Here is a 24,733-nt window from a genome sequence, read left to right as displayed (position 1 = left end):
GCAAGATATAAAAGAATTCAAAGTAATTTCCGTGGCTTGGGCTGTAACTGGGCATAAAAGTGATACAAGTCAACACTTTTGAAAACGTTTTAATTTGTACATTTTGATGGAGATGCTTTGATCAGAGGGCGGCCCGGTGGGTCCAGTGGTTACCGCGGTGACCTCACAGTACACAGGTACCGGGTTCGATCCTGGCACCGGCCTTCCTGTGTTCTCCATGCGTGGGTTTTCTCCGGGTACTGCGGTTTCCTCCCACATTCCAAAAACATGCATGACAAGCTGATTGAACACTCTAAATTGACCTTAGGTGTGAGTGAGCACGGATGTTGTTCGTCTCTGTGCCCTGCGATCGTCTGGCAACCGGTGTCCCCCGCCTACTGCCGGAAGACCGGCTGGGATAGGCTCCAGCACCCCCTGCGACCCTTGTGATGACAAAGCGGGTCGAAAAAAATGGATGGATGGATGGATGCTCTCTGTTCAGGTGCATTCCCGTTTGGATTTCACCCCATGCGCAAAGACTCAAGAGTATTTCCATTTGCAAATGAGTCAGAAGCCTGACAAGCGCGTGGACTTGGAATATAAATCGCAGATCAGCACTCAACAGTCAGGAAAGACTTAACCGGTGGTGCACTGACCTTTTTGCTGGCATACTCACTCATGGATACGATTTAAGTTCATGAAGTTTGTGTGATTATACACGGTAAGCATTTCAAAACACTTAAGCCTGTCAATCAGGGTCAGTTCTTATGCTGTGTATTTTTACATTCATAATTATATGTCGGGCGGCCCGGTAGTCCAGTGGTTAGCACGTCGACTTGATTTTGCGCTTTGTTCTCCCCGGGCCTGCGTGGGTTTTCTCCGGGTACTCCGGTTTCCTCCCACGTTCCAAAAATATGCATGGCAGGCTGATTGAACACTCTCAATTGTCCCTAGGTGTGAGTGAGGGCGTGCATGGTTGTTCGTCTCTGTATGCCCTGCGATTGGCTGGCTACCAATTCGGGGTGTCCCCCGCCTACTGCGCGAAGATAAGCTGGGATAGGCTCCAGCACCCCCGCGATCCTAGTGAGGATGAAGCGGTTCGGAAGATGAATGAATGAATAGTTATATGTCGTCACCTTTAGTCCTACGTGTGAGACTCCAGTGAAATGGTTTTGACCACTCCATTGAGCTCGGACAGCACCTGTTGACACAAATGGCATTATCTGTTGTGAAATTATGTTTTAACCCTTTCATGCACCCTGTGAACTAATAACATGACAAGCTATCCACTGTACAAACCGCTGTCCCTGAAAGGGTTTAAAAAAAAAAGCGGATACGACAAAACCCTTAACCTGTGCGATGAGCGGCCGCCTGTTCTTCCTCTCGTGGAGACAGTTGCTGGCCACGGAGTAGACGCTCCGCACTTGACTCATGTCCCAGTCGCTCATGCGCTTGTCCACAAAGGCCTCCAGAGTGAGCTCCTCGTCTTCGTCGTCAATGTCGTGCCTCATGTCCATCTGCCGCAGCGAGGCTTGTGTCATTGTCGGGAGCAAAATCAAGCCAATACTGTAGTAATAGCTCGAATTTGTATTACCAAAAGCTGCGGCTCGCGGCTTTCATCTGCTGGAGAGAGTCCGGACAGTATTTCTAACAGCACCTGTAGATGCAAAAAGAGACAATTTAGCTCATAGGAAGGGAGCCTTACATCGGCGTTACAATAGGTGCTGGGGAAAATAAAGACTTTTCAGTCTCCGGTTTTTGGGGTCGTTGATTGAAAATGGAAATGGAGTGCCTTAGATTTGCCTGTGAACATCAAAAAGAAGGCTTCGGAGAAAGTGCCGCAGTCGGATGAACCAAAGGTTTTGGCATCAAATCGACGTGCCGGTCGCCAGATGAAATAATGTGGGGACGACTCCAGATTTGGTCAATTTTAAGTATATACTGTATATATTTTTTTACAAATCAACACTGTTGCACACTCCCCACGTGGGCAGTGAGCAAAGGTATTTACGGATAATTGAATCATCTAAAACGGGGGTCGGGAACCTATGGCTCGTGAGCCATATGTGGCTCTTTTTAAGATTGCATCTGGCTCGCAGATAAAACAAAATATTCTCGCTTGTTTAACTGATCCATCGATTTTTTTTTTCACTGCTCATGTCCTGTTTCAGGGCTGCAGTTGGCTCCAGGAGCAATTTTGATTGGATAATACTGGCCGACGTTGGCCGTTGCTGCGTAAAGAGGTAAACGCCCCCTTTTGAATCAGCCCGCTCGGTCATTAGCTAAAAGATAATCCTTCGACGAATAAGATGAACAGAGGCACTAGAACAGAGCCCTGAGGTACTCATGGTTACTGAGAGACATTTGTCAAATACATCATCAAACTTTTAAGAAACCACGCTCTGTGTTTACGTGTGAATCTACAGCTCACCACTCCAAAGCTGAAGACATCCGATTTCGGCGTGATCTCCCCCCTCAGGGCCTCGGGTGCCATGTAAGCACAGGTGCCGACGATCCTTTCTGTTATCACGGTCGACGCGGTACCCTTAGCCGAGGCTCTCGTCAGGCCAAAGTCTGAGATTTTGGCCACCAAGTTTTCATCTAAGAGGATATTTGCGCTGTGGAAGAAAACGAGAACATGAGTTTGCACATGCTTGGCGGCATTGGTGACTCGCGTGTTTTGAGCTCACATTTAAAGACAAGTTTGACATTTTGGGTTTGATCTGCTCACTTCAGCGAGAGGAGACTTTTCACCCGCCTTCAAATACGATACAGCCGGAAGCCAAATGACGGAAAACCAGCTAGTGAGCTCGCGAGTCAACATTAAAGGTGAACATCCAAACTTGAGCGCCGCTTCTGTCCTACAATTTCAAAACCAGCATGTGTCGAGAGACCGTATAATAACTTAGGAGACTAAATCTGAATCACGAAATCTTGCAAGACTTCCCGCACAAAAAAGTTTTTGGTTTGTTTACTTGAGTTGTATATTCCATTTATGAATGTTATATTTATGGCGTAACCAATATGGATTGCTCACCTAATCATCCATCCATCCATTTTCCGAACCGCTTGATCCTCACTAGGGTCGCGGGGGGTGCTGGAGCCTATCCCAGCTGTCTTCGGGCAGTAGGCGGGGGACACCCTGAATCGGTTGCCAGCCAATCGCAGGGCACACAGAGACGAACAACCATCCACGCCCACACTCACACCTAGGGACAATTTAGAGCGTTCAACCAGCCTGCCATGCATGTTTTTGGAATGTGGGAGGAAACCGGAGTACCCGGAGAAAACCCACGCAGGCCCGGGGAGAACATGCAAACTCCACACAGGGAGGCCGGAGCTGGAATTGAACGCGGTACCTCTGCACTGTGAAGTCGACGTGCTAACCACTGGACTACCGGGCCGCCCCACCTAATCATTGTTTGTTAAAAATAAATAAATGAATACAATTTGCTTTGTTTTGAATGACAGGTCCATAAAATGACAAAATGTATGGATTTAAGGATACAATGTGGTGGTATAAATTTATTTGGATTAAACAATGAGACCAGTGTTAAGTGCTGTAAATGGTTAGCATATATCGAGGTAAAAACAATGGGCAAAATAATCGAAATTTGCCGATTGAAGGGTGTCCCACAAGGGATCAAGGTTGGGCCTTTTACATTTCACAGGATTTATAAAAGTACATAAAAACCTCAACAGTAGATCACATTTATCTACCTTTTCACATCTCTGTGGACATGATGGTTGCTATGCAAATACTCCAAACCTCTTGCTGTGCCGTCAGCTATCAAGCACCTCTGTCGCCAGGACAGTGGAGGACTACTTTCCTATTAAAAAAGAAAAAAAGTCAAAAGTCAAGAATAAGACAACAGAGTCTGTGCGGAAGTAAACGGCGCTCACAAAGCAAGCTAGTCTGTCCAGCAAAGATCCATTAGACATGAAGGCATACACCAAACACGGGTATTGTCCATCACTGGAGTAGCCCACCATGTCCACCAGATTTTCATGTTTTAATCTGCCCCCCAAAAATACAATAATAAGTTAGTATGGATTGTTTTTCTAGAGCCAGGAACTCCCTTACATACTCACAAAGTCAGCGTTTGAACTTCTTGGTTGAACTGAATTTGCAGCTCATCAGGTGAGATGTCGTCGATCTGCACAAACCCGATTTGTCACTATCGTTTGACGACGATCTGCACCAGCTGTGATTTGGGAGCAAGGTGATTTAATTATTTTTTTAACTCACCAGGTTGAGTTTTTTCACAGCCACAGGTTTGTCCCTCAGGAAACCTTTAAAGACGATCCCAAAGCCTCCTTCCCCGAGCCGGCACCCGCCGTCGGACGTGGGACGCTCGTCAAAGTTTCCGGTGATTTCCATAAGCTCGTTGTAGGAGAAATTGGTGAAACCTGACACATGGTCGCGAAGAAGAAGTACTGCGTGTTAATGTGTTGACAGTTTGAGGACCATCATGGCGTGATTTCTGCCCCATGCATCCATTTTCTCTTGTGCTGGTCCAACTGACTTTGGGTGCCAGGCAGTGTCCAACCTGCGCTTACGCCAATGCTGTTTTACTGCCCTCTGCCGCTTCCTTCCTGTAATTAGCCAGTGCCGCTCACCAGAATATAACTTTGGGAGCGGTATGAAGCACTGCAGTAATTAAAATTCAAAATCTGTTGACCTCACAGTGCAGAGGTACTGGGTTCGATCCCGGCTCCGGCCTTCCTGTGTGGAGTTTGCATGTTTTCCCCATGCCAGCGTGGGTTTTCTCCGGGTACTCCGGTTTCCTCCCACATTCCAAAAACATGCACAGCTGGCTGATTGAACACTCCAAATCGTCCCTAGGTGTGAGTGTGAGCGCAGATGGTTAACCGTTTCTGTGTGCCCTGCGATTGGCTGGCAACCGGTTCAGGGTGTCCCCCGCCTACTGTCCGAAGACGGCTGGGATAGGCCCCAGCACCCCCCGCGACACTTGTGAGCATAAAGCGCATCGGAAGAAGGATGGATGGATGGATGGATGGATGGATAAATGAAATAAATGTTCAACCTTGTGTCTGGTCTGGGTGACTATTCTGCAGCTGGACGGGAGTCTGCTGTTCATTAGCAACGGACGCTAACGTTGTCCTCTTTGTCTCAGCCACCGTCCAGGTCGGCAAAGTTGGAGGTGCGCGGCTGGCTTCTGCTGCACGACAGACATGCGGTGTCTCTATGGAGAACACCTCTTCTGAGCATGAGGGGTGGGGGGGGGGGGGGGGGGGAGAATCACTGATTTTGTTTTGAAAATGTCATTAACGATAAAAACAAAACATGAAGAGGATCGAAACTGCCTTTACAAATTGTAATCCGAGGTTCCACCTGAACTGCTTCCTCTTTTTCCTTCACTGGAGCAGTAGAGGGTCCGAAACGGACTCATTCTATAACTCACGTCATTACATGCAAGTCAACGCAAAAAAAAAAAGAAAATAAATTGTCCCCAAATTGCTAGGAAGTTGAGGCACTCTGTACATGTATGGAGTGATACCCTCCTCGTCGCATGAGAGAATTGCGTTTACAGCATTGACCTGGCTGAAAGAGGTTTGTACACCCACACCACCGCCAAAAAAAACAACTAGTAAGGTCAAGAGTCAATCACCATTCAGTTGTTTCAAACTACCTGTTACTGTACCACAAGTGTTAGACAAAAACAGTTTCCACTAAAAAGATGTGATACATGAATTGAGTAAAATGGCTCGATGCCATCCCAACCGCAAGGCTTGATTGAGAATACAGGTAATAAGACGTACCAGGTGACAGCACACTGGCGGCCGCCAGTAACTTGTGACTCTTGAGAATGTCCACCAATTCTCCCACTGTGGCGTTGAACATCCCCCAGTCACGGAGCAGCTCCACTGTGGGGCTCCTCCCCTGAGCAACAAGGCCCTCAAAACGCCTGCAAGCACAGTTGATAAACTGAAGGCCACCTGAGCATATGTCCATAAATCTCAAAGATGAAACAATACAAGTCTAAGTACACAGGGGCGTGTCGTGAGACTCTGAATGGCTCATTAAACCAGTTATGGTTCTTTTCATTTTCAGCTCTGACATTATTTGGACAAATGTGCCAATTCTGATTAGATAACACTATGAACAAAATATATAAATAAAATAATATAAAAATAATTAGCAATCAATTTTTGAAAACAGAGTATAAAGTAAAGAGTTGTTGTCTATTCAGTTCTATTTTAGAACGAAAATGCTCTGTTTTACAGATTGCATTTGAGTGAAATGTGTACTTTTAAAAAAAGCGGTACCGCGGCATCCCTCGTTTATATAGTGATACAATTTGTTTATTTTGTATATATTTATTTTGCTTCTTGCATGAATCGATGTGTATAGGCATACAGATTCGGTTGGGGAGGTTTCATTAGGATACTGTATATTATGAAAAGCTCACAGTATGACGGATGTTATTCAAAATTGAAGATAGCTCGATCGATCGGGAAGCAACAGCATACCTGACATGATGCTGAGTGTAGCGCAACTCGCCGTTGGACTTCCGGATGGAAATGATTACGTCCTTCCACCTGTCCTGTGGGTCTAAAAAGTCGGACACCAGACGAAGTACACTATAGGGGAGTTTACGAATATAAGTCGAGCGAGTCACCGTGTCGTTCATTGTGTCACAAAACACGAGCTGCGTGAGTATTTACGCCTTTCTACGACGACATGTTTTACAAGTGTGGTGGACTGGTCTGTGTGTTTTTTTCAATGTTGCGCAACTTCCTCAAACAATTGAGGTGCCTCCTCTTCGTGTTTCTTCAACGCGGATATAAAACCAACATGGCCATGAAAAACGTTAATTCTTCTCTTTTTTTGCACACCCAGCATCAGAGTAGGAGAATATTAAGAACACTATTGTGTTGTTGGTGTTTTTGTGGAGTTAAGATGTTTTTTTCAGATTGTTTGAAAGTCACTGTATCACAGTGACATCCAGTGGATGCAATTGGGACTACAGTTGATCCGTCCAGAGAGGTCCCCAGTAAAACTCAATCGTCCCCCAAGTCAATATGGAAGGTTAGAAACAAACCAAAAAAAAAACCCCAAACTGATTGCCAAAACGCATAAAAGATGAAAAACCAAAGAAAATAACACATGAAACGATTTAATAATGATGTGCAAAACATTCCTTTCACCCCATTTTGAAAGTTTTAACATTGTAGTGGGTGACACAGTACTCAATAAAAAAAAAGCTCATTTGAAAGGCATTAGTAAGTCTTTCAACTCGGAGCGACTGAATTCTCCCACTTTTAATAGTTTTTTTTACATCCTCACAATGCACATGGTGAAAATTAAACTAAATGAAAAGAAGACATCACTACATAATCTGCAATTAAGATATATTGCACGAACGAGCGTAATTATGGTCATTAGTGCGCTTTTGTTGTGTGTATCCTTATTTTTCTTTTGTACCCATCAACCTGGCTTTATGAGCTCATTCAAACGCTCAGCTGGGAGTCATGAAAGATGTGAGCGGGTCTGTGTGTGTGTGTATGTGGCTTGATGAAAGCGATTCTGTGCACTTACTGTAATATTTGTTTCTGGGAAAGCAAAAAAAAAAATAGGCCTAAGAATGGTTCTCAAATGTTTTACACCAAATAAGTACCACCTAAGAATGCATTTGCTCTTGAGGTACCACCAAATGACCAACAGAAAATGCAATCACGTGGTAAAAAACAAGACAGTTAGCCTTGTATGTTTATGTATTAGTGTATTAGCTAATTTGAACCTGGAATGACAGAAATTCAAAGGTGATAAAGACGCGGTTGTCTGTTGTCCTGTGTTACAGAGGGAGGAGACATCGAATGAGAGGAGACAGAAATCAAAAAGTCTGTTGCGGCTTGAAAACAAAGCCAGGTTGCAGGTGAAGTGCCAGGCTCGCCTAAATCAGCTTGGAGGAGCTCAGCCTGAGGAGGAAGTGATCAGAGTAAGTTATGTGACACCCTCAGAGACGATTATACATGAGCTAGTGAGGACCAATCTGGTCATCGTGATTGGCAGTCATCGATTTCTACCATTCAAGAGTCCCACTAATTTTGGCTCGATTAACACTTTGTGTGTAAGCCTCTTAAGATAATCCCTTGCAGTATTCAGCAGCAGAAGCACATTTTACCATTGCTGTGATTAATTAGCGGTCTGGTTTCTCGCCCAGCTCATTAGCGGTCTTGCATGTTGCAATGCAAAGGAGCCAAACTGATGGGACTAGCTTGTTGGTTTGACAGAGGGGAGCAACACAAAGCTGGTCTTAGTCCAGGAACTGAAACACTTGCCTACATTTGGTTTCATCAATCCAGGTTGCTGTCGTTTCAGACGGGCAGCACAGAAAACAGTCGACATACGTAGACAGTTAGCGTGACTGCCTCACAAGTCCAGAGCTGCCGCCTTTGAAACTCAGGTCAGGCCCAAAACGTATTTTTGATGCTGATTTCAAATATATCTTCACTTTTTTTCCCCCTAGCACATCAGGTTTTTGATTTATGGATGATTTTTAAGCATTGAAAAGTGGCTAAAGCCCAATATTAAAAGCACACTGTAGGTCCTCTTGTCACCCATAGAGGGCATCAGCCCCTTACCCCTCGCTCTGAGAGCAGCAGAACAGACTACACGAGGGTAAATATACAATACAATCCGTCTTCATTTATATGAGTGATTTCACAATTGTTAAATTCCACTGGCAGTTGGATTTTATTTTACTTGATGTGTTGTTCAAAGAAAGTACAAGAATGATCTGTGGGCGGTTCACAAATAGCTGTGGTCAGTTTATTATGAGGCACTATAGCTAGAAACTGTGGGTGTAATATTTCTCCCCTTTGGTCGTAGCGCACCAGTGAAGAACTGGTGCATTTTCTTTTGTGCTTTCTCATATGTTCTAAAAACATGCATGTTAGACCCGCCGCACACCCAACGTGGACCAACTGCAAGGATCTGTGATGCGTTCTCGGGGGCCCTGAAAGGCGAGAGATAAAGCCAATGCCGTCGACCACTATTTTTTTGTTTTGTTTTGTGTTTTGCCATTTGAAATTGTAATTGCAGGTGACCGGTGTGGTAAAATCGCAGACATAACGGTCAATTAAAAATCCCAAGTCATAACACTAACAGAAATTTCAACTAAAATGTTTTTGGACTTATGAAGTTTTAAGAAGTTTTTAGAGCAAGTTTGTTAGTTTGGATTTATTTTTATTATTTTTTAATGCTTTCGTTTAGTTTTATTTTTGATTAGTTTTAGTATTAGTTTTATTTTTATTTTTTAACATATGGGGTATTTGTCCAGTGCAGTGTTGTGTAAGAAAGTCAAGTCAACTACAATTCTCAAGCGACTGAAATTCCTTCTTGTGACACTACGGCTGTAGAGCAATACTGAAATAAATATGTTCAAAATGAACTTTGAAAGCTCATAAACGATACTAATGGCCAACAACGAAAAACAAAGGACATTTCCGTTATAATCAAATCGTTGGTTTTCGTTTGCTGGATTAATTAATGCAAGATGTCGTTTCAGTTTGGGGTTGTTTTTCAAAAAGCGCATTTTTTTTTTTGTTTTTGTTTTATTTGGTGAATGACAATGCTTTGGAGAATCTTTGTCGCCGACATGTTTGATTGCAGTCGGTGAACGGGGACGATCTTTGACAGCAGCCTCTCGGATCCCCGCAGAGTCTCTCCTTTAGTTTTAGTCTGTGTCCTCTCTTTGTGTTTAACTACCTCAGCCAGGGCAATCAATAACTTCCTTGACAACAGCACCATTTTGTCCGTGGTCCAATCAAAACACTACAGTATATGCAGAGCCTCCAAATATAGTTTCCCGAACTGAACTTAAGGGGTTACAGTCTCTCCATTTTGTCGACGTGCTAACTTCGCAAGGGTTAATCGCCAGACGTGTGGGTGTGAGTCGCTGACTGCAATTTGTTCGTGATTATCATGTTCAAGCATGTCAGGCGGCATCGCTCAGTGTGCGGCTGGCCTCGGGTTCATTGAGGACTCCAAATGGTCCCGAGGCACGACGGGTTGATCGTCTGCGTACCCTGACTGGCGACCGGTTCAAGGTGTAGCCTGCCTTTTGCCGCAAATCAGCCGGCATAGGCTAATACAGTATGGGCTGCTACTCGCAGCTCCGAGTTTACCTGAACGTAACATACTTATAGCTGCTCCGCCATTGCCTATTACCTCGCATCTTCCTGGCATCCCATTGGCTAAGAGGGACTTCTACCGTATTTGTCTCTGTGTGTGGATAGGTAAATATGTGTCTATCCAGCATCCTCGCCATTCGCCCCTCAGGCCAAGAGGTGTTCTGATAGTTTTATGTAAATGTGAATCACCCAGAAAAAGTTTTCGCCAGTCGGGCGATCGCTCACTATGCTGATGTTTGCGTTGGACATTTTCGAAGGATTGTTAAATGGTGACAAAAGCAAACATCCTTGGATCAGTTCTTGACAAAACGCCAGGCAAAACAAACACTTCTGAGGGAGAACAAAGAGGGCAAAAAGGATGAGGATGCAGTTAAAAGTAAAACGATCAGCATTTTTAATCTTTGTTTTTTTTACATGATGCAAAACTCTCATTTATTGTGCAATAATCGAATTGTAACACATGTTTGTTACGTATTTTGATGCATTTTTATGCTTTCGGAAACATTTATGTCTGAATTTTGGGGAGGCTTGGAACGAATTGGGGCATTTACATGGAAAACACGTCTCTACTTACAAAATGTTCTAGTTCAGAAATTTCTTCCAGAACCAATTAATTTCGCAAGTAAGAGGTACCACTGTACTTTCGAAAGCCTTGCATTTAATGTTATATACAAGCTTACGTCTTGTGTCTGTGTCAATGAACCTCAAAGCGTCAGAAAAATAGACTGTTCCAAGTAACACAACGCACGGTGAAACCGAGCCGTGCAAAATCGTCTTTCTAACCGTGTCCCAGCTGTGTCGGTGAATGGGTCCAAAACACTCAGAGCTCAATGTTTCATTATGACTGGAAAGCAGCCCGCTCCCTAAATGAGACAGTCGGGGGGCCCAAGAAAACGAATGGTCGCCTTGTTGTCAGCGCCATATTAGGATTGTAAATGATTCCATGTTACCTGGATTCTTGTCAGTTTGTATTCCGCACACCAGTAACATTACACGCTTTGTTACACTGGAAAATAGAGGAGGGGGGGTGAAAGGGCGGGGGCAGAAAATGAAAGAGCAGATTAAGTTCTGCTGGCTGCTTTTAGTGTGGTGAAAGGGTATGGACGGGTTTGCTAATGAAAGTTCTCCAAAGTCATTTGTTTACATGATAGATTCACTTTCGACTCGTAGAACAGTTGCCTTAATGGGACGCGGCTGGGTGAAAATGCGCATGCCCATCCATACACTTTTTGTTTTGTTTTGTTTTAGAATAAACTCACCCAGTTGACTTTGTGAGAGGCGGGGTGCAGACTGGTTGCCGGCCAACTGGAGGGCACAAACATTCGAGTCTTCAATTAACCTAGCATGTTTTTGGAATGTAGGGCTCTCGGAAAACTGTGAGGCAAACCTCACCAACTGTGAGGCAGGAATGCTTATTCCAGTCTTGCATGCCGCCCCAGTGCAAGTGCATTGGACTTTTACAGTTGTCTTTCCAAGCACCACCGCGAAAACTGGCACATCTACATGTTTGCGCCGGGGCGAGTCGAGCTCATCGTGTTGTGGTAATTTGACCAACCGCGCTATGCTTCGCTGGGTATTCCCGCGGGACGAGGGGGGGTTTTTATTCCACGCCCGCGGCGCACCTGACAATTTGGTGACAGAAAGCGGATGACATTCCAGTCATAAATATGACATCAGCCAGCATCAAATCCTCTGAATCATTGTCGAAATCAATGTAATGAATCCATTGTTTTTATTATGATCATACTTAATATATTTTTAAAAGCACTACCCTGACCTTTTCGCAACTATTGCGTGGTTTGGGGATAAGATCTAAGTGCCAACTTCACAGTTTGCAAAATCCGCAAGCGGAGACCTTCTTGCAGTTCCTTACAAATGTTCTATGTGCATGCCGATCTTGTGCACAGACTCTAGTGAGTCTTAGGTTTCCGGCCTGTAGACCGGGCACCTCTCCCGCACTGAATTTAAAGGAACGGGGCCCAGTTCGATCGGCCGGGAATAAAATGAGCTGTGTTCACTCCCACAACGGCGCAAACACTTGTTTCTAACGCTGCCTGTCTCAGAAAATGCCAAACGAAAGAGAATTCCACCGATTCGCACAGGGAGACTGGCCTTTCGTCCTCATCGTATTTTCCTTGACCCATGGGTCAAGGAAAAAAATCTGTGCAAATCTTTGACTTTTTAAAGCAGGCACCACAACTAGGCTGCAAACAGATCGCGATCTATTCCTTCCCCTTGCTTTTCAGTACTGGGCTGTGTAGCGATGACATGCAATACATCATCATCCTCATTATCTGAAGCCTCACTCATGTGTTAATACCAACATCATGTTAAATTTATGTATGGGTCTTTTTTTTCCCCCAGTCACCACATACTTCACCTTTGTGAGGATGGGGGGGGGGGGGGTTATCACATAAAGGAAGGTTTGAGAATGATCCAAGTGGGGGCCCTCTTTCGAATGATTTTTCCTCTTGTGTAAATCCGAATGTGTCATCCTAAACCAAACCAAGATGCAAGCTAGGTCACGGGAATAATAACTCAAATAAGGAAGAAAAGTGAATACGTGAACAGTAGCATACTGATGAAGCGAGACACACCATCTTAGATTCTTAGGGGGGTATATTATTTTTAAATATTTTCCTCCTCCAACAAAAATGCTCATCATTTTTCTGTCAATATGCTAACTGGCGAGGTACTGATTCGTCGATTGGGACTCTACCATTTGCATTCTGGAGCAGGGCGAGCACTCCACAATTCCTCTATTTGCGATTTTTATCTAGATCTGCCCCAAAATAGAATGAGGTCCTACCTATCCCTCTCGGTGATTCATGGCAAATAGCAATCGTAAAAATAGCTCTGGGGAATTACAAACGTGCTCCCGCGCGCCCCCCATCCCCCCCAAAAAAAGTGCGTCTTCTTTAAAAATTTAGCTATCCTACTTCGCTAGCAAGTGTGTGTATGTGAGTGTATTTTTGTGTGTCCTTTCAACTTCAATCACCCTCTTGGGGAAATGGAGTCGATTGCAACACGCTGTAATTACAGAGGAGATCAAACGCCGTAGGAGTGTCACAAGAATGAGTCCAGACTGCAGTTCTGTCGGGGTGGGGGGGGCAATACTATACATTGCGCAGTCTGATATCACTGGGACACAGCATTTCAGCAATTGGCATATCAAATCATTGTGAACATTACAGTAGGAGCCAGTAGTGATTTGTATTTACCGTTGGGAGACAAAAATGTGACTAACTGTTTCAAGATGATGATTATTTTTTTTCCCCCCCCGAAGTAGGGTTCTGCAAAACCGAGTCATTTTTCATGGGCATGAGCCACGGAGGCAAAATGTGTATTCATTTTTTTTTTTTCCACTCAAATTAATGGAGCATTTTTCAGTGTTTCCGTGCACCCCTTCGATCTGCTCGGTGGCCAAAATGTACATTCTCACTTTTCTCTCCCATTCCCGCATTGCGCATAGGTGTCAAACTCAGGTCCTGGAGGGCCGCTGCCCTGCATGTTTTCCAAGTCTCCCTGTTGCAACACACCTGATTTAAATGAAACGGGTTCAATGTCAGGCTTGTGCAGAGCTTGCTGATGATCTGATCATTTGAATGAGGTGTGTTGCAACAGGGAGACTTGGAAAACATGCAGGGCAGCGGCCCTCCAGGACCTGAGTTTGACACCTATGCATTCCGTAACCTTGGCGTTATCACTTTCATTTCAAACCTACATCACCAAAACACCAACCAACCAACCAGAAGGCGAAGAAACCAACCAACTCACATTTCAGATTGTCCACTTATTTTTCACTTTTTTTTTTCCAGAAAAATGCAACAAAAGCTTTCACAATATGCTTCAGTTCAGAGAACAAATTGCCCATGTTGAGGCGGTCCCGTTGTTTTTTTGAGATTATTTTTATCATCAGCCCAAAAAAACCCACAAAAAATATTTTACTGCTACTCCTGTCAGAAAACAGCTCGTGCACAAACACAAAAAAAAGATGAAATGTCTTTTTTTCTTTCATACGGCCCGGTGATGCAGTGGTTAGCGCGTCCGCCTTACAGTGCAGAGGTCATGGGCTCGATTCCAGCTCCGGCCTTCCTGTGTGGAGTTTGCATGTTCTCCGCGGGCCTGTGTGGGTTTTCTCCGGGTACTCCGGTTTCCTCTCACATTCCGAAAACATACATGGCAGGCTGATTGAACGCTCTAAAATTTGTCCCTTGGTGTGAGTGTGAGCGCGGATGGTTGTTCGTCTCTGCGTGCCCTGCGATCGGCTGGCAACCGGTTCAGGGTGTCCCCCGCCGACTGCCCGAAGATGGCTGGGATAGGCTCCAGCACCCCTGACCCTTGTAAGGATAAATCGGATCGGAAAGTGGATGGATGGATGGATGGATTAATGCCATCATAATCAGCACCATGTTCAATTAAAAATTTGGCGAAATAGAAAAACAGCGCCATCTGGTGGGAGCCACTATTAGATGTATAGTCGGGTATCAGGGTCGGAGTCCAAACTAAAGCCAGCTCAGGCAGCAGCGCCGTGCGTTCCAACTTCTTCTGGCAGTTGGGGGATCACAGCGGGGATACTGGAGCCAGCTCCGCGCACTCCATTTTGTATCCAAAGTGATGGATGTCCAGCGCTAATCCTGGGGAATGCTCTCCGGCTAAAAACTCCTCCGTAAACACACACAGCGGCTACATGGGTCCTCCTTGGGGGGCTAAAGTTGACAAATTGGGGCGTTTCGGACAGATGCCAGAGTTAAGTGATGGAGAGCGAGCGAGAGAGGGAGATGGACGCCGGGCTTTTTATGGCTCATATATTTTAAGTGTGATGGAAGGAAACAGCTTGAACGTGTATGGGGGGGGGGGCTATTTAGAATGCAAGCATGAACATGTGATGGTTGGCAGCAGCGATTGTTGTTGCCGTCCTTTCGGGGCTGTTATTATGTTGCTGAGATGGTCAACAATGGGTCAATGGGAAAGATGCCGCATCAGCAGAAAAGAAAAAAAAAAGTACAAAAGTGGGGAAAGGGAGATTTGTGACTTAGCATGCGGTATGCGGGTATAATCATGAGGTCCATCTTGTCGGGTTTGACTCGGAAAACAAACAAACGTGCAAAACATTGAACAGTTCAAGTACAGTAGAACCGCTAATACTGAAAACAGTTGGCTCTTGGATGCTGCCCCCCCCACCCCACCCCCACGTCCATTCCAAATACTGGAAATAGCAGTTCACTGCGGGGTGAAACTGTCACCGTGAATAAAACTTTATTAATCCTGTCCGGGTGATATTTTAAGTGACAATTGGAACAGCTGCGGTGTAAAAATACACTTTATTCTTTACGCGGGCCAGAACTCGGTCGCCTCCGCGCGGCTCATAACGTGAAGCAGAAACAACAAAGCGAAGCCAAACGGGAATTGCGCAATGTCGTCCGCTGGTCCTGGAAATACCGTGGCGAAGCACTTTGAAGGTGTCAGAAGATATTGATTCATCTTCACCCCCCCCCCCCTGCCCCCCACACCTCTAGCGCATTTTAATGACTTGATCTTTGCTTTGATTTGGAATGGAATTAATAGTCATGTGTAGATGAATAAGAGCAACCAAGAGCATTTGGCGCCTTTATCACTTCTCTTTTTTTTTTTTAAACTGCACACTGCTATTTTTCTAAACACAATCCGGATTTTTCTTTCCACTCTCTAGAATTCCACTTGAGCTCCTTTTCGGGGAAAAACAAGCAAGTCTGATTACATGTTACCTTTTCAAATTAGAGAACGCAACAGCCGACGCAGGATGTTGAACAAGTTCGGTCACAGTCTGTTTGGTGTGGAGAACAAGAAGCACGAATCGCCGAGTGTTTGCTCCTCCTCACGCAAAATCGTCGAAAAGAAAGAATGTCACGTACAGTCTGTACAGTCAACTTCTCTGACTTTGGTGCCCCAACGTTGACCCCGCAGGGAGGCCGCAAGGCTCCACTCGCACTCAACGCGCATGTTTCCATTGTTCCGTGTGTGATTACGTCCGTGATGTAAGCCAAGCGTGCCCGAGGCCAGTACGCCACTCGCGCTATTGCCGGAATCGTTCTCAATCTCCTTTCTTTATTTGTTTTACCCCACGTCGGATGGAATTCCCCGATTATCTAAATGAAATAATGACTTAAAGCTGGATGTCAAAACACTTTCCGTTCATATCTGGCATCCCTCTCCTCCCTCGCCTTTGATGCCAGAGGTCGCAGCGCAGGAAACGCGCAACGCCGCAGCCTTTTTGAATCTGCAGACTTGTCAGGTTGCTTCATCGCAAGGGCTCGGACCAGCAAATTGCGCGGGTGATATCTGGAATCACTGCTGACTTGGTCATGATTAAGACCTGGCGAGACTGCGTGTGCGTGTGTGTGTGTGTGTGTGTGTGTGTGTGTGTGTGCGTGTGTGTTTGTAACTTTGCAACTGCGGCTTATGATTAGAGTACAAACGAAAAATATGCACAAGAAATCACACAAAGCAAGCGGACTGACCTTGAAAGTAGCATTGCCGTATGCATCATGACATTAAATCGTTCTGACAGTGTTTAACTTGCATAAGAATGTTACCAAAAATATATAAATTATATCTATCTATAGTTTTTACATACATACACACACACACACATACACCGTATTTTCCGCACTATAAGGCGCACCTAAAAGCATTCCATTTTCTCAAAAGCCGACATTGCGCCTTGTGGTCCGATGCGCCCTATCCATGGACCAAAATTCGGATTTCTTGGACGTAGTCTTTTAAATATTCTGTCAAGCGCTTTGTTACAGCTGCAGCAGTTGTGAAAGCGCGATATAAATAAAGCTGTATTGTATGATATTGTATTCCCTTGAGCATAGCTCCAACTAGTAGATGCATCACGCAACCGCAGCAACTATTGTGACTTCTATTCTACCCACCTTACAATGCGGTGTGCCCAAAGTTTTAAAATAGGCCATTCTTTGAAGGTGCGCCTTATACCCCGAAGCGCCTTATAGTGCAGAAAATACGGAAAATATGGTGTGTGTGTGTGTGTGTGTGTATCTCTCTATTTATGTATATATATACTGTATATATGGAGAGAGAGAGAGACCCTTTCACCCTTGTACCTAATGAAGTGTCCATTGGGGGTGGATTTAGGTCATTGTTTAAATGTTTAATGCCGAAAAGTCAGAAGATAATCCCGCACTCCTTTTTAAAATGTGATTGATGAAGCTTTCGTGCAGGACTGCAACAACTCACCGTTAAAATGGATTGCCACGAAAGTGATGGCTTCCAGACACACAAACAGTTAACGTGTGTGGGTGTGTGTGTGGGGGGGGGGGGGGGTGTTTGGCAGCGCCCGGATACTTTGTTGAACTTGCGGGGGTTTTGGTCGCGCCGAGCCGCTGTAGATTAGCTTTCAGTTTGCCGGCTGCCCTCTCGGCAAACACATCTTTGTGTTACGTTTAGGGTGTCACGTCCACTTCACTCTACATTCTTCGATCCCCTCAGTAACCTTGTTGATGCAAGCACAGTAGGCAAGGATGGCGAGGGGGAAGGGGGTCGCGAGGTCGGAATGTTTTGGAATAATTAAAAGAAGGGTCGGCGGACGGGCTAAAAGCAGCAATGACTACTCAAAGAGCTGCCAAATGTTCGGGAATTGTAAATGCATACCTGTCAACTCATACGGTTTAGCCATAGTTCATACGGATTTTGTGGTGAATCTTACATATATGGCCGTATCGTACAAATCATACGGATTCTGAACATTTCCGTTTTTTTTTTTTTTCACCAACTCCAAATGATTTGGAGTTGGTGAAAAAAGTAACGCAGGAATACAACTCTGAACACAGTAATGCCACTAAGTAGAATGATGATTAGACATTAACCAGACATTGTTTTATGGAGATCTACAATAAATATCATTGAAAATTTTGTGGGGTTTTTTTCTGCCGTTATTTTGACATATAAAATGCTTTGGTATGTTATAAGGATGTTTTGCTCTTTATAAGGATTTCTTTGGTAGTTTATACAGGTTGGCGCTCCAAAAAGTTGACAGGTATGTAAATGTAAAAAACAAATCATTGGTCACATTCCTCCAACAGGTTGAAAATTGGCAAAAATACTTAGTAGATACGGTGTTTGCGACAACACCTGATCGCAAACGCCAGTCCACTCCAGTACGTTGTGCTAATGCATGCGCAATGGAAGCTAACGGACGAGTCCGCCGTTAGCGGACAGCTAAAGCTAACAACTGCCCTGATCGCCGCGCGCCTTAAAAGATTCATATCGGCGGCGGGGGACAACCACAGCAACACAAAGTGAAGTTTCATTGTCAAATTATTTTGTCCATTCACGTATGAACTAGAACCATCTGCTCAAGAGAACATAATTTTTTTTTTTTTAAAATTGGCGCATTGCGTCGTCGAAGATGCTGCTGGAGTGATATTTATAATAACACAAGGAGAGAAAAGAAGCAAACAAAAATGAGAGTCTGGATGTTTGAGAGTCTGTTGACAACAATCATTGACTGAACTTGTACATTTTGGGTGCAAAAAGACTTTCCACACGGTATATTTTGAACTATCGTTACCCAGAGTATGATTGTAAAAGGGCAGCCCGGTAGTCCAGTGGTTAGCACGTCGGCTTCACAGTGCAGAGGTACCGGGTTCGATTCCAGCTCCGGCCTCCCTGTGTGGAGTTTGCATGTTCTCCCCGGGCCTGCGTGGGTTTTCTCCGGGTGCTCCGGTTTCCTCCCACATTCCAAAAACATGCGTGGCAGGCTGATTGGATGCTCTAAATTGTCCCTAGGTGTGAGTGTGGGCGTGGATGGTTGTTCGTCTCTGTGTGCCCTGTGATTGGCTGGCAACTGATTCAGGGTGTCCCCCGCCTACTGCCCGGAGACGGCTGGGATAGGCTCCAGCACCCCCCGCGACCCTAGTGAGGATCAAGCGGTTCGGAAAATGGATGGATGGATGATTGTAAAAACACACAATGCTGCACACACGTGGACACCATCGTTGACACCTGGCTGTTGTACAAAAGCGGACACTTTTTTTCGAACTGTGGTTCAACTCAAATCATTTTAAAAAGTCAACTATAACGCTTGTCAGCGCTTGGCAAAGTTCCCACCCCTTCTGACCCCCCCCCCCCCCACCCCCCGGGCTGAACCTGACTCGTCCGTGCAAATTGCCTAATGAAACTCATTACTTTCTTAATGGGACCCATCCAACGTGTTTTATGATTCAGCGACGCAGACACCGACTGCCTCGGGGGGCGACGGGCCTGCGTGCCATGCGAGGAAGCGGTACGACGGACACCTGTGCCGCGTTCCCCCGGGGGACGTCTGCGATGGACGATGGTGGCGTGTCCGCAATAATAACCCAAATTCTCGTCATGCACAAACTGTTTAAAAAAAAAAAAAAAAAAAGGAATAAAAAGTCACCAGGGTTTAAAATTAGTCATGGTGATTAAGAACAGTCCGTTCATCCCCCATTCACTGGCTCCTTTCACTGGCTGTAAATCTCCAAGATACATTAGTTATTTAAAAAATAAAAAAAGATAATTCAGCTTAATATATGTCATGTCAGCCCCTTCAACATTTGGTGTGTTGTTCCTGCAAGATATATACTTGATCCATTGTCATATGGAGATCAGAAAAAAATAACACCCACAAATATTTTTCAGCTCCTTTGACGAGGAAGAGAAGAGTTGCCAAAATTCTGAAATGAAAGTCATACCTTTTTTGGGAGTTATGAAAGGTTCTATGAACACAAAATTGATTGCTTTCAATATACAAAAACGTTTTTTAAGTCATTTTCATAAATGAATCACAATTTTGGGGAGGAGAAAAGTCGATTGTATGTATTGTATATGTAATTTTATGATTTATTTTCTCATTTCAAGAGAAAATGTGGGTGAAAATAGCAAAACATTTGCAAGTATATTTTCCCTTATTTTAACATTTTTGTATTTTTTTTTTGTTTCGTGGATCGATTGCAAGGGATCAAAATCATGCTGTGTTTTACTCAATAAAAAGCCATATCGTGTTATATTTTTGAGCAATATTGTATTCGTCACAACAACAACAATTGTACACTTCAGTGATTTGGAAGTGATGTCACGTGAAATTTCTCTGCGCATCAACCTTCCTGTTCCCGCCCCCTGATATTTCTGTCAAAGGCCAAGCAGTTTAATGTTAAGTTATATTTAGTTGTATGACACCTCACGTTCTCTTTTTACTCGTGTGGCAGTTCAGAATGTTAAAATGCTATCTATCACAACGCCTGTTCAGTTAATAAAAGTTTTATGATTGCAATAATTCACCCCCCCCCCCACCCCGCACCCCTCAAGTTTTGAAATGATAACAATTTGGAACTCAGCCAAGATCAACTGATTGTGTTCCACATCGGAGGTTCCACTGGAAAAGCAATCTATTACGACGACGGCGGGGGGACACAATCCAGCTGTGAACGCGTTGTTTTCAATTCCCGGCCGGGCCTCGGAATCTGATTTAAATCAAAATGGACTTTCTCCCTCTTAAATGCGCTTGGCCAAGAAGTAAAAGAAGAAGAATAGTGGGGTTTGAATCGAGCCTGGAGGGGTATTTAGGACATCATTATGGTGCCAGAAGACCACTTAGTTCATCAACTTTTTTGCTGGCCGGATACTTCTGCGTCTTAAAGGTACTCTGCCCAGAGCCACGGACAACTCTCTCCCAATGCTCCCCACCCTCTCTGACATCGGCAAGGCCCCCGCAGCCCTGGGAAGTTGAGCATGTGAGTTTCCCCAGGTCATTAGGAGGAGGCTTGAAAAGACTGTCACCAGGAAGGAGATAAGCCTCCGAGGGGCGCAGTAATAAGGCACCGAATAATAGCCCCTCTGTAGCCGACCACTGAGGACACAGACCCTGGGATTAAAGGGAACCTGAAAAGGAGAAAGTCAATGGACACCCACAAAAAAAAAAAAGAACCGGAGTGCTTGTGAATAGTGGTGTGGGGGGTTGGGGCGAGTTATCAGCATTCGAGGGGGGTCTCTGTTGGGCATAGAGGTTCAATGTTTAGAAGATTCAGCACACAAATTTGCCCATGGCGGCATTTCGTAATCTCAGAGTACCACTGAGAGCATGTGCTTGTAAAGTGTACTGCACAGAATGTGACAATATCTGCAAACGTTGAACAGTTCTTTTCACAAGATAAAGGGAAACAACAAAGGCAATGTCAAATATACCATTTGTATATATACAGTATATATATATGTATACACACACACACACACACTGTATGTGTGTAATGTGTATTCGTACACATTTATATATGTCTCCCCATCCATTTTCCGATCCGCTTATCCTCACAAGGGTCGCGTCCCGGCGGGCTGCTGGAGCCTATCCCAGTCGTCTTCAGGCAGTAGGCGGGGGACACCCTAAACCGGTTGCCAGCCAATCACAGGGCACACAGAGACGTACAACCATCCGCGCTCACGCTCACACCTAGGGACAATTTAGAGTTCTCAATCAGCCTGCCAGGCATGTTTTTGGAATGTGGGAGGAAACCGGAGTACCCGGAGAAAAGCCACCTAGGCACGGGGAGAACATGTAAACTCCACACTGGAATTGAACCCGGTACCTCTGCCCTGTGAGGTCGACGCGCTAACCAGTGGCTCACCGGGCCGCAGACACACACACACACACACACACACACACACACATATATATATGTTTCAGATTCAAACTCTATATATGGTATGCACATGCTGTAAACGTCAAATAAAAGCCAGTTATATATTTTTTCTAGGTTGTTTTGCAATGGAATTGTTGTTTTTTGTGCTTTTAAGCAATGTCATCTTTTTGCAGTATTGTCATATTTTGAATCTATTCAAATACTAGCTAAATAGAATGTTAACAATTTGAATCCTTCTTTTTCCCGTTTCTCCCGAAAAGACGCCAATTGGTCGAATCTCCCTGTTGTGACCCGAGCCCGGTGGCATCATGCTGCTCCCAAGTTACATCCAGGTGCACGCAGAGCGTAAAGACACGCTGCACCCGACTGCAATCACAAAGCTCGAGGGGCAACAGGCTCCCCGCCAGGTATTGAACCACACAAAGCTCTAATCCGTCATAAGCAAACACAGTCGTCGGGACACACAATAACATTACGATAAAGCAGTCAAGAAGAGGAAAGGGGTTGGGGGGGGTGGGGGGGGGGTTGCGGGGAGTCCATTTATGAGCTTTGCTTCAACTGATGACCTGCCAAGTGATTAGGTCATCCCGTTCGACGCGATGAATAAGTAGTCTGGCCGAGGGGGGGGGGGGGGCGTGCTGATTCCCAGAACGTGAGCCATGTTGTCAGAGCTTAATATGAAGCAGACGTTGAAGGGTGAGAGAGCTCAGGTGGGCCATCTGTGGGAGGGGGTGGGGAGGGGACAGGGGGATGACGTGTGGGCTCCGTCAAGGCAATCCTTCGCAATAACATGACAGTCAATGGAAGATTTCTTCTCTTTTTGATTAATATCCAAGTAGAAGACGTATGGACACAGCTATGCAATGCCGCAGTGGATCAAGTGAAATATAATATACTGTATACAGGCGTAGGGCTGCGGCTATCAAATATTTTTATTTTGGAAATTAGTTTGTGCATACGTAGGGAATGTTTTATTTATTTTTATTTGATTTGATTTATTTTTTTGTCAGGGTCTGTTCAATGTTGCAAAAAGTTGCAAAGACGTTTGCCAGAAGCAGTTTTACGTACTCGCAAACACTTCGTTTTTTTTTTTTTTTTTCTCCAACAAGCAAGCTTGTGCCTGGCCAATGATTTGCTTTGACTTATGAGCAAAGTGTCTGAACTCACCTCACTTCACAACCGTCAGCAGTTTAGCAGTTGAAGTTTACAGTCAAAATAAACGTAAAACAAAGATAATTACTCGTGTCCTTGAAACGACCACCTGATGAGAAGCTAACACAAAATGCCATAGAGAGGCTAACGAATGGCATCCGTGTGGAGGTGTTGCACCCCTTCCAGACACACAATAATACTCACAGACATATATTATTTATCCTCTGCGGGGAAAGGAAATAGTGTTACTGTAGCTTACTGAGTCATCTGGTTAGGTGCACAATACTGCCCCCAGTGGCCATGTGAGCATGTCTGCCACCTCTGCCAATGCTCATGCACTCCACTCGACTTCCACGCAGCCACTTGGGTCAACACGTTGTCCCCGCCGCCCCCCCATCACTGTCAATGTCAACGTCACCAGCACATACGACGTGAGCCCACCCTACTGCGAACCTCTCGCCAAGCCCGCCACCTCGGACGGGGTTGTCAAGCCCACGATTGTTCCGTGAAGCCGAGTGGCCGATCAAAGCCCGTCGCTGCAGGAGACCTCCTTGAAGCGGCCTCGTCCGGTCCGTGACCTATAAGCAGTGCGGGACCCCTGTCGTCCTGGTCCCTACTTTTCGTAGCCCTCCACCCCTTCCCCTCAACCTGACCAGGAGCAGTGAGCCAGGCAGGCCTGTGAATAAGCACAAGAAGAATGAATGACCGAGTGAATGGGTGGTCCCTCTGCCACGGGATTGGACTTGATGGAACCGAAAGAAGCTCTCATGCGGCGTCACCTCGAACAATAATGTGCGAAAAGAGTTCAGAATTCCCGGAAGGATGTTTACTTCACTCCTGGTCTCTTTTTGTCAAAACGGATTTCTTCGGTGTCCAAGTCAGCTTGTCTCTTCCGAGCTCAAAAACGGGAAGAATGGCGTTGTCAAAGCTTTTCTTATTTTCTTTTTTGAATGTGCACATTCACTGTTACTCGGTTTCTCTCAGGGCCCCCCTTATAGTTGTTATGTGTAATTGTGTGCATGCTAAGTACTGTCTCGAAAAAGGAATGGTGCTGTGTTGAAGTGATTTTAGCGGAAAGAAGAGGTTGACTTATAATGAAATCCCAGATGACGTTTGAAGGTCTAAAAAAATTGCCCTGGTATTTAAAAAAACTCCTGTACACCCAAATTGAGTTTCATTTGCACCCTGGCTTCCCTGATGCGAACAAAATGTGTTATGTTCTTCTAGTTTTCATTAATTGTAATTTATTTTGTAACGTATTTATAGTATAATCGATGTAGTTTTCTCTATATTTAGTTTTTATGACTTTTTTTAGTTGATGAAAAAAATATTAAGCCAATTATTTGTCATTTATATGAATCATTTGTATTATTTTATTTTAAGTTATAATTAGTATTTATTTTAAACATTAAAAAAATACTTTAAAATGTTGCATGAATATATTTTATTCTTTTATATAACAATAACTTTTATTATATATATATTTTATTATATAACTATTTGAAATTATTCTTGAATTATATCATTACATTTCCAGTTTACATTTAATAAACAAAATTCATATAATTGTAATTTTTTAATATATTCATACTTTTGTTATGATTGTATTATTGTACATAAAAAATGACATCTTTTTTTGGTGGGTGAGGAGGGCAATAGTTTGAACGTTAAGCAACTGAAACATGGACTGAAATATTTCCCTCACTGAGCGCAAAAGCGGAATATAATAATTGAATACTCGGTCCCCTCGAATCCGCTCGGAGTCATTTGTGAGAGAACCA

General features: G+C 44.5%; 1 protein-coding gene and 1 long non-coding RNA gene across 4 annotated transcripts; one reads left to right on the top strand and one right to left on the bottom strand.

Moving 5' to 3' along the window:
* Positions 1-73: 73 nt before the first annotated feature.
* Positions 74-6,715, bottom strand: irak4 (interleukin-1 receptor-associated kinase 4). 3 transcript variants are annotated; one of them, XM_086108621.1, is made up of 12 exons: positions 6,475-6,715; positions 5,764-5,909; positions 5,028-5,204; positions 4,229-4,389; positions 4,072-4,136; positions 3,883-3,997; positions 3,700-3,809; positions 2,411-2,597; positions 1,574-1,636; positions 1,332-1,496; positions 1,116-1,180; positions 74-422 (listed from the first exon to the last, which is right to left on the bottom strand). In XM_086108621.1, the coding sequence occupies exons 1-11, from the start codon at positions 6,633-6,635 to the stop codon at positions 1,124-1,126; spliced, it is 1,407 nt and encodes a 468-aa protein (XP_085964747.1). In that variant the 5' UTR covers positions 6,636-6,715; the 3' UTR covers positions 74-422; positions 1,116-1,123. The 3 variants fall into 3 exon arrangements, with proteins under 3 accessions (XP_085964747.1, XP_085964745.1, XP_085964748.1); XM_086108619.1 differs by having other exon boundaries at positions 74-1,180; XM_086108622.1 differs by having other exon boundaries at positions 74-1,180; positions 5,028-5,201.
* Positions 6,516-24,320, top strand: LOC147206698 (uncharacterized). Its single transcript, XR_015100647.1, has 4 exons — positions 6,516-6,657; positions 7,806-7,943; positions 22,061-22,207; positions 23,312-24,320. It is a non-coding gene; the product is annotated as an uncharacterized LOC147206698 (long non-coding RNA).
* Positions 24,321-24,733: the final 413 nt, after the last annotated feature.

Source organism: Hippocampus guttulatus, chromosome 4 (genome assembly GCF_054856545.1).
Source record: "Hippocampus guttulatus isolate MCC_2025c chromosome 4, RoL_Hgut_1.0, whole genome shotgun sequence".
Taxonomy (NCBI): Eukaryota; Metazoa; Chordata; class Actinopteri; order Syngnathiformes; family Syngnathidae; genus Hippocampus; species Hippocampus guttulatus.
Note: the sequence above shows the minus strand (reverse complement) of the source record. Positions and strands in the feature narration are given on the sequence as shown.

Coding starts and splice junctions, on each gene's coding strand:
- irak4 (XM_086108619.1), bottom strand. CDS start 6,635: ATGAACGACACGGTGACTCGCTCGACTTATATTCGTAAACTCCCCTAT. Junction 4,390..5,027: donor TCACCCAGACCAGACACAAG/GTTGAACATTTA, acceptor ACCATGTGTCAG/GTTTCACCAATTTCTCCTAC. Junction 3,998..4,071: donor GAAGTTCAAACGCTGACTTT/GTGAGTATGTAA, acceptor TTTGGGGGGCAG/ATTAAAACATGAAAATCTGG.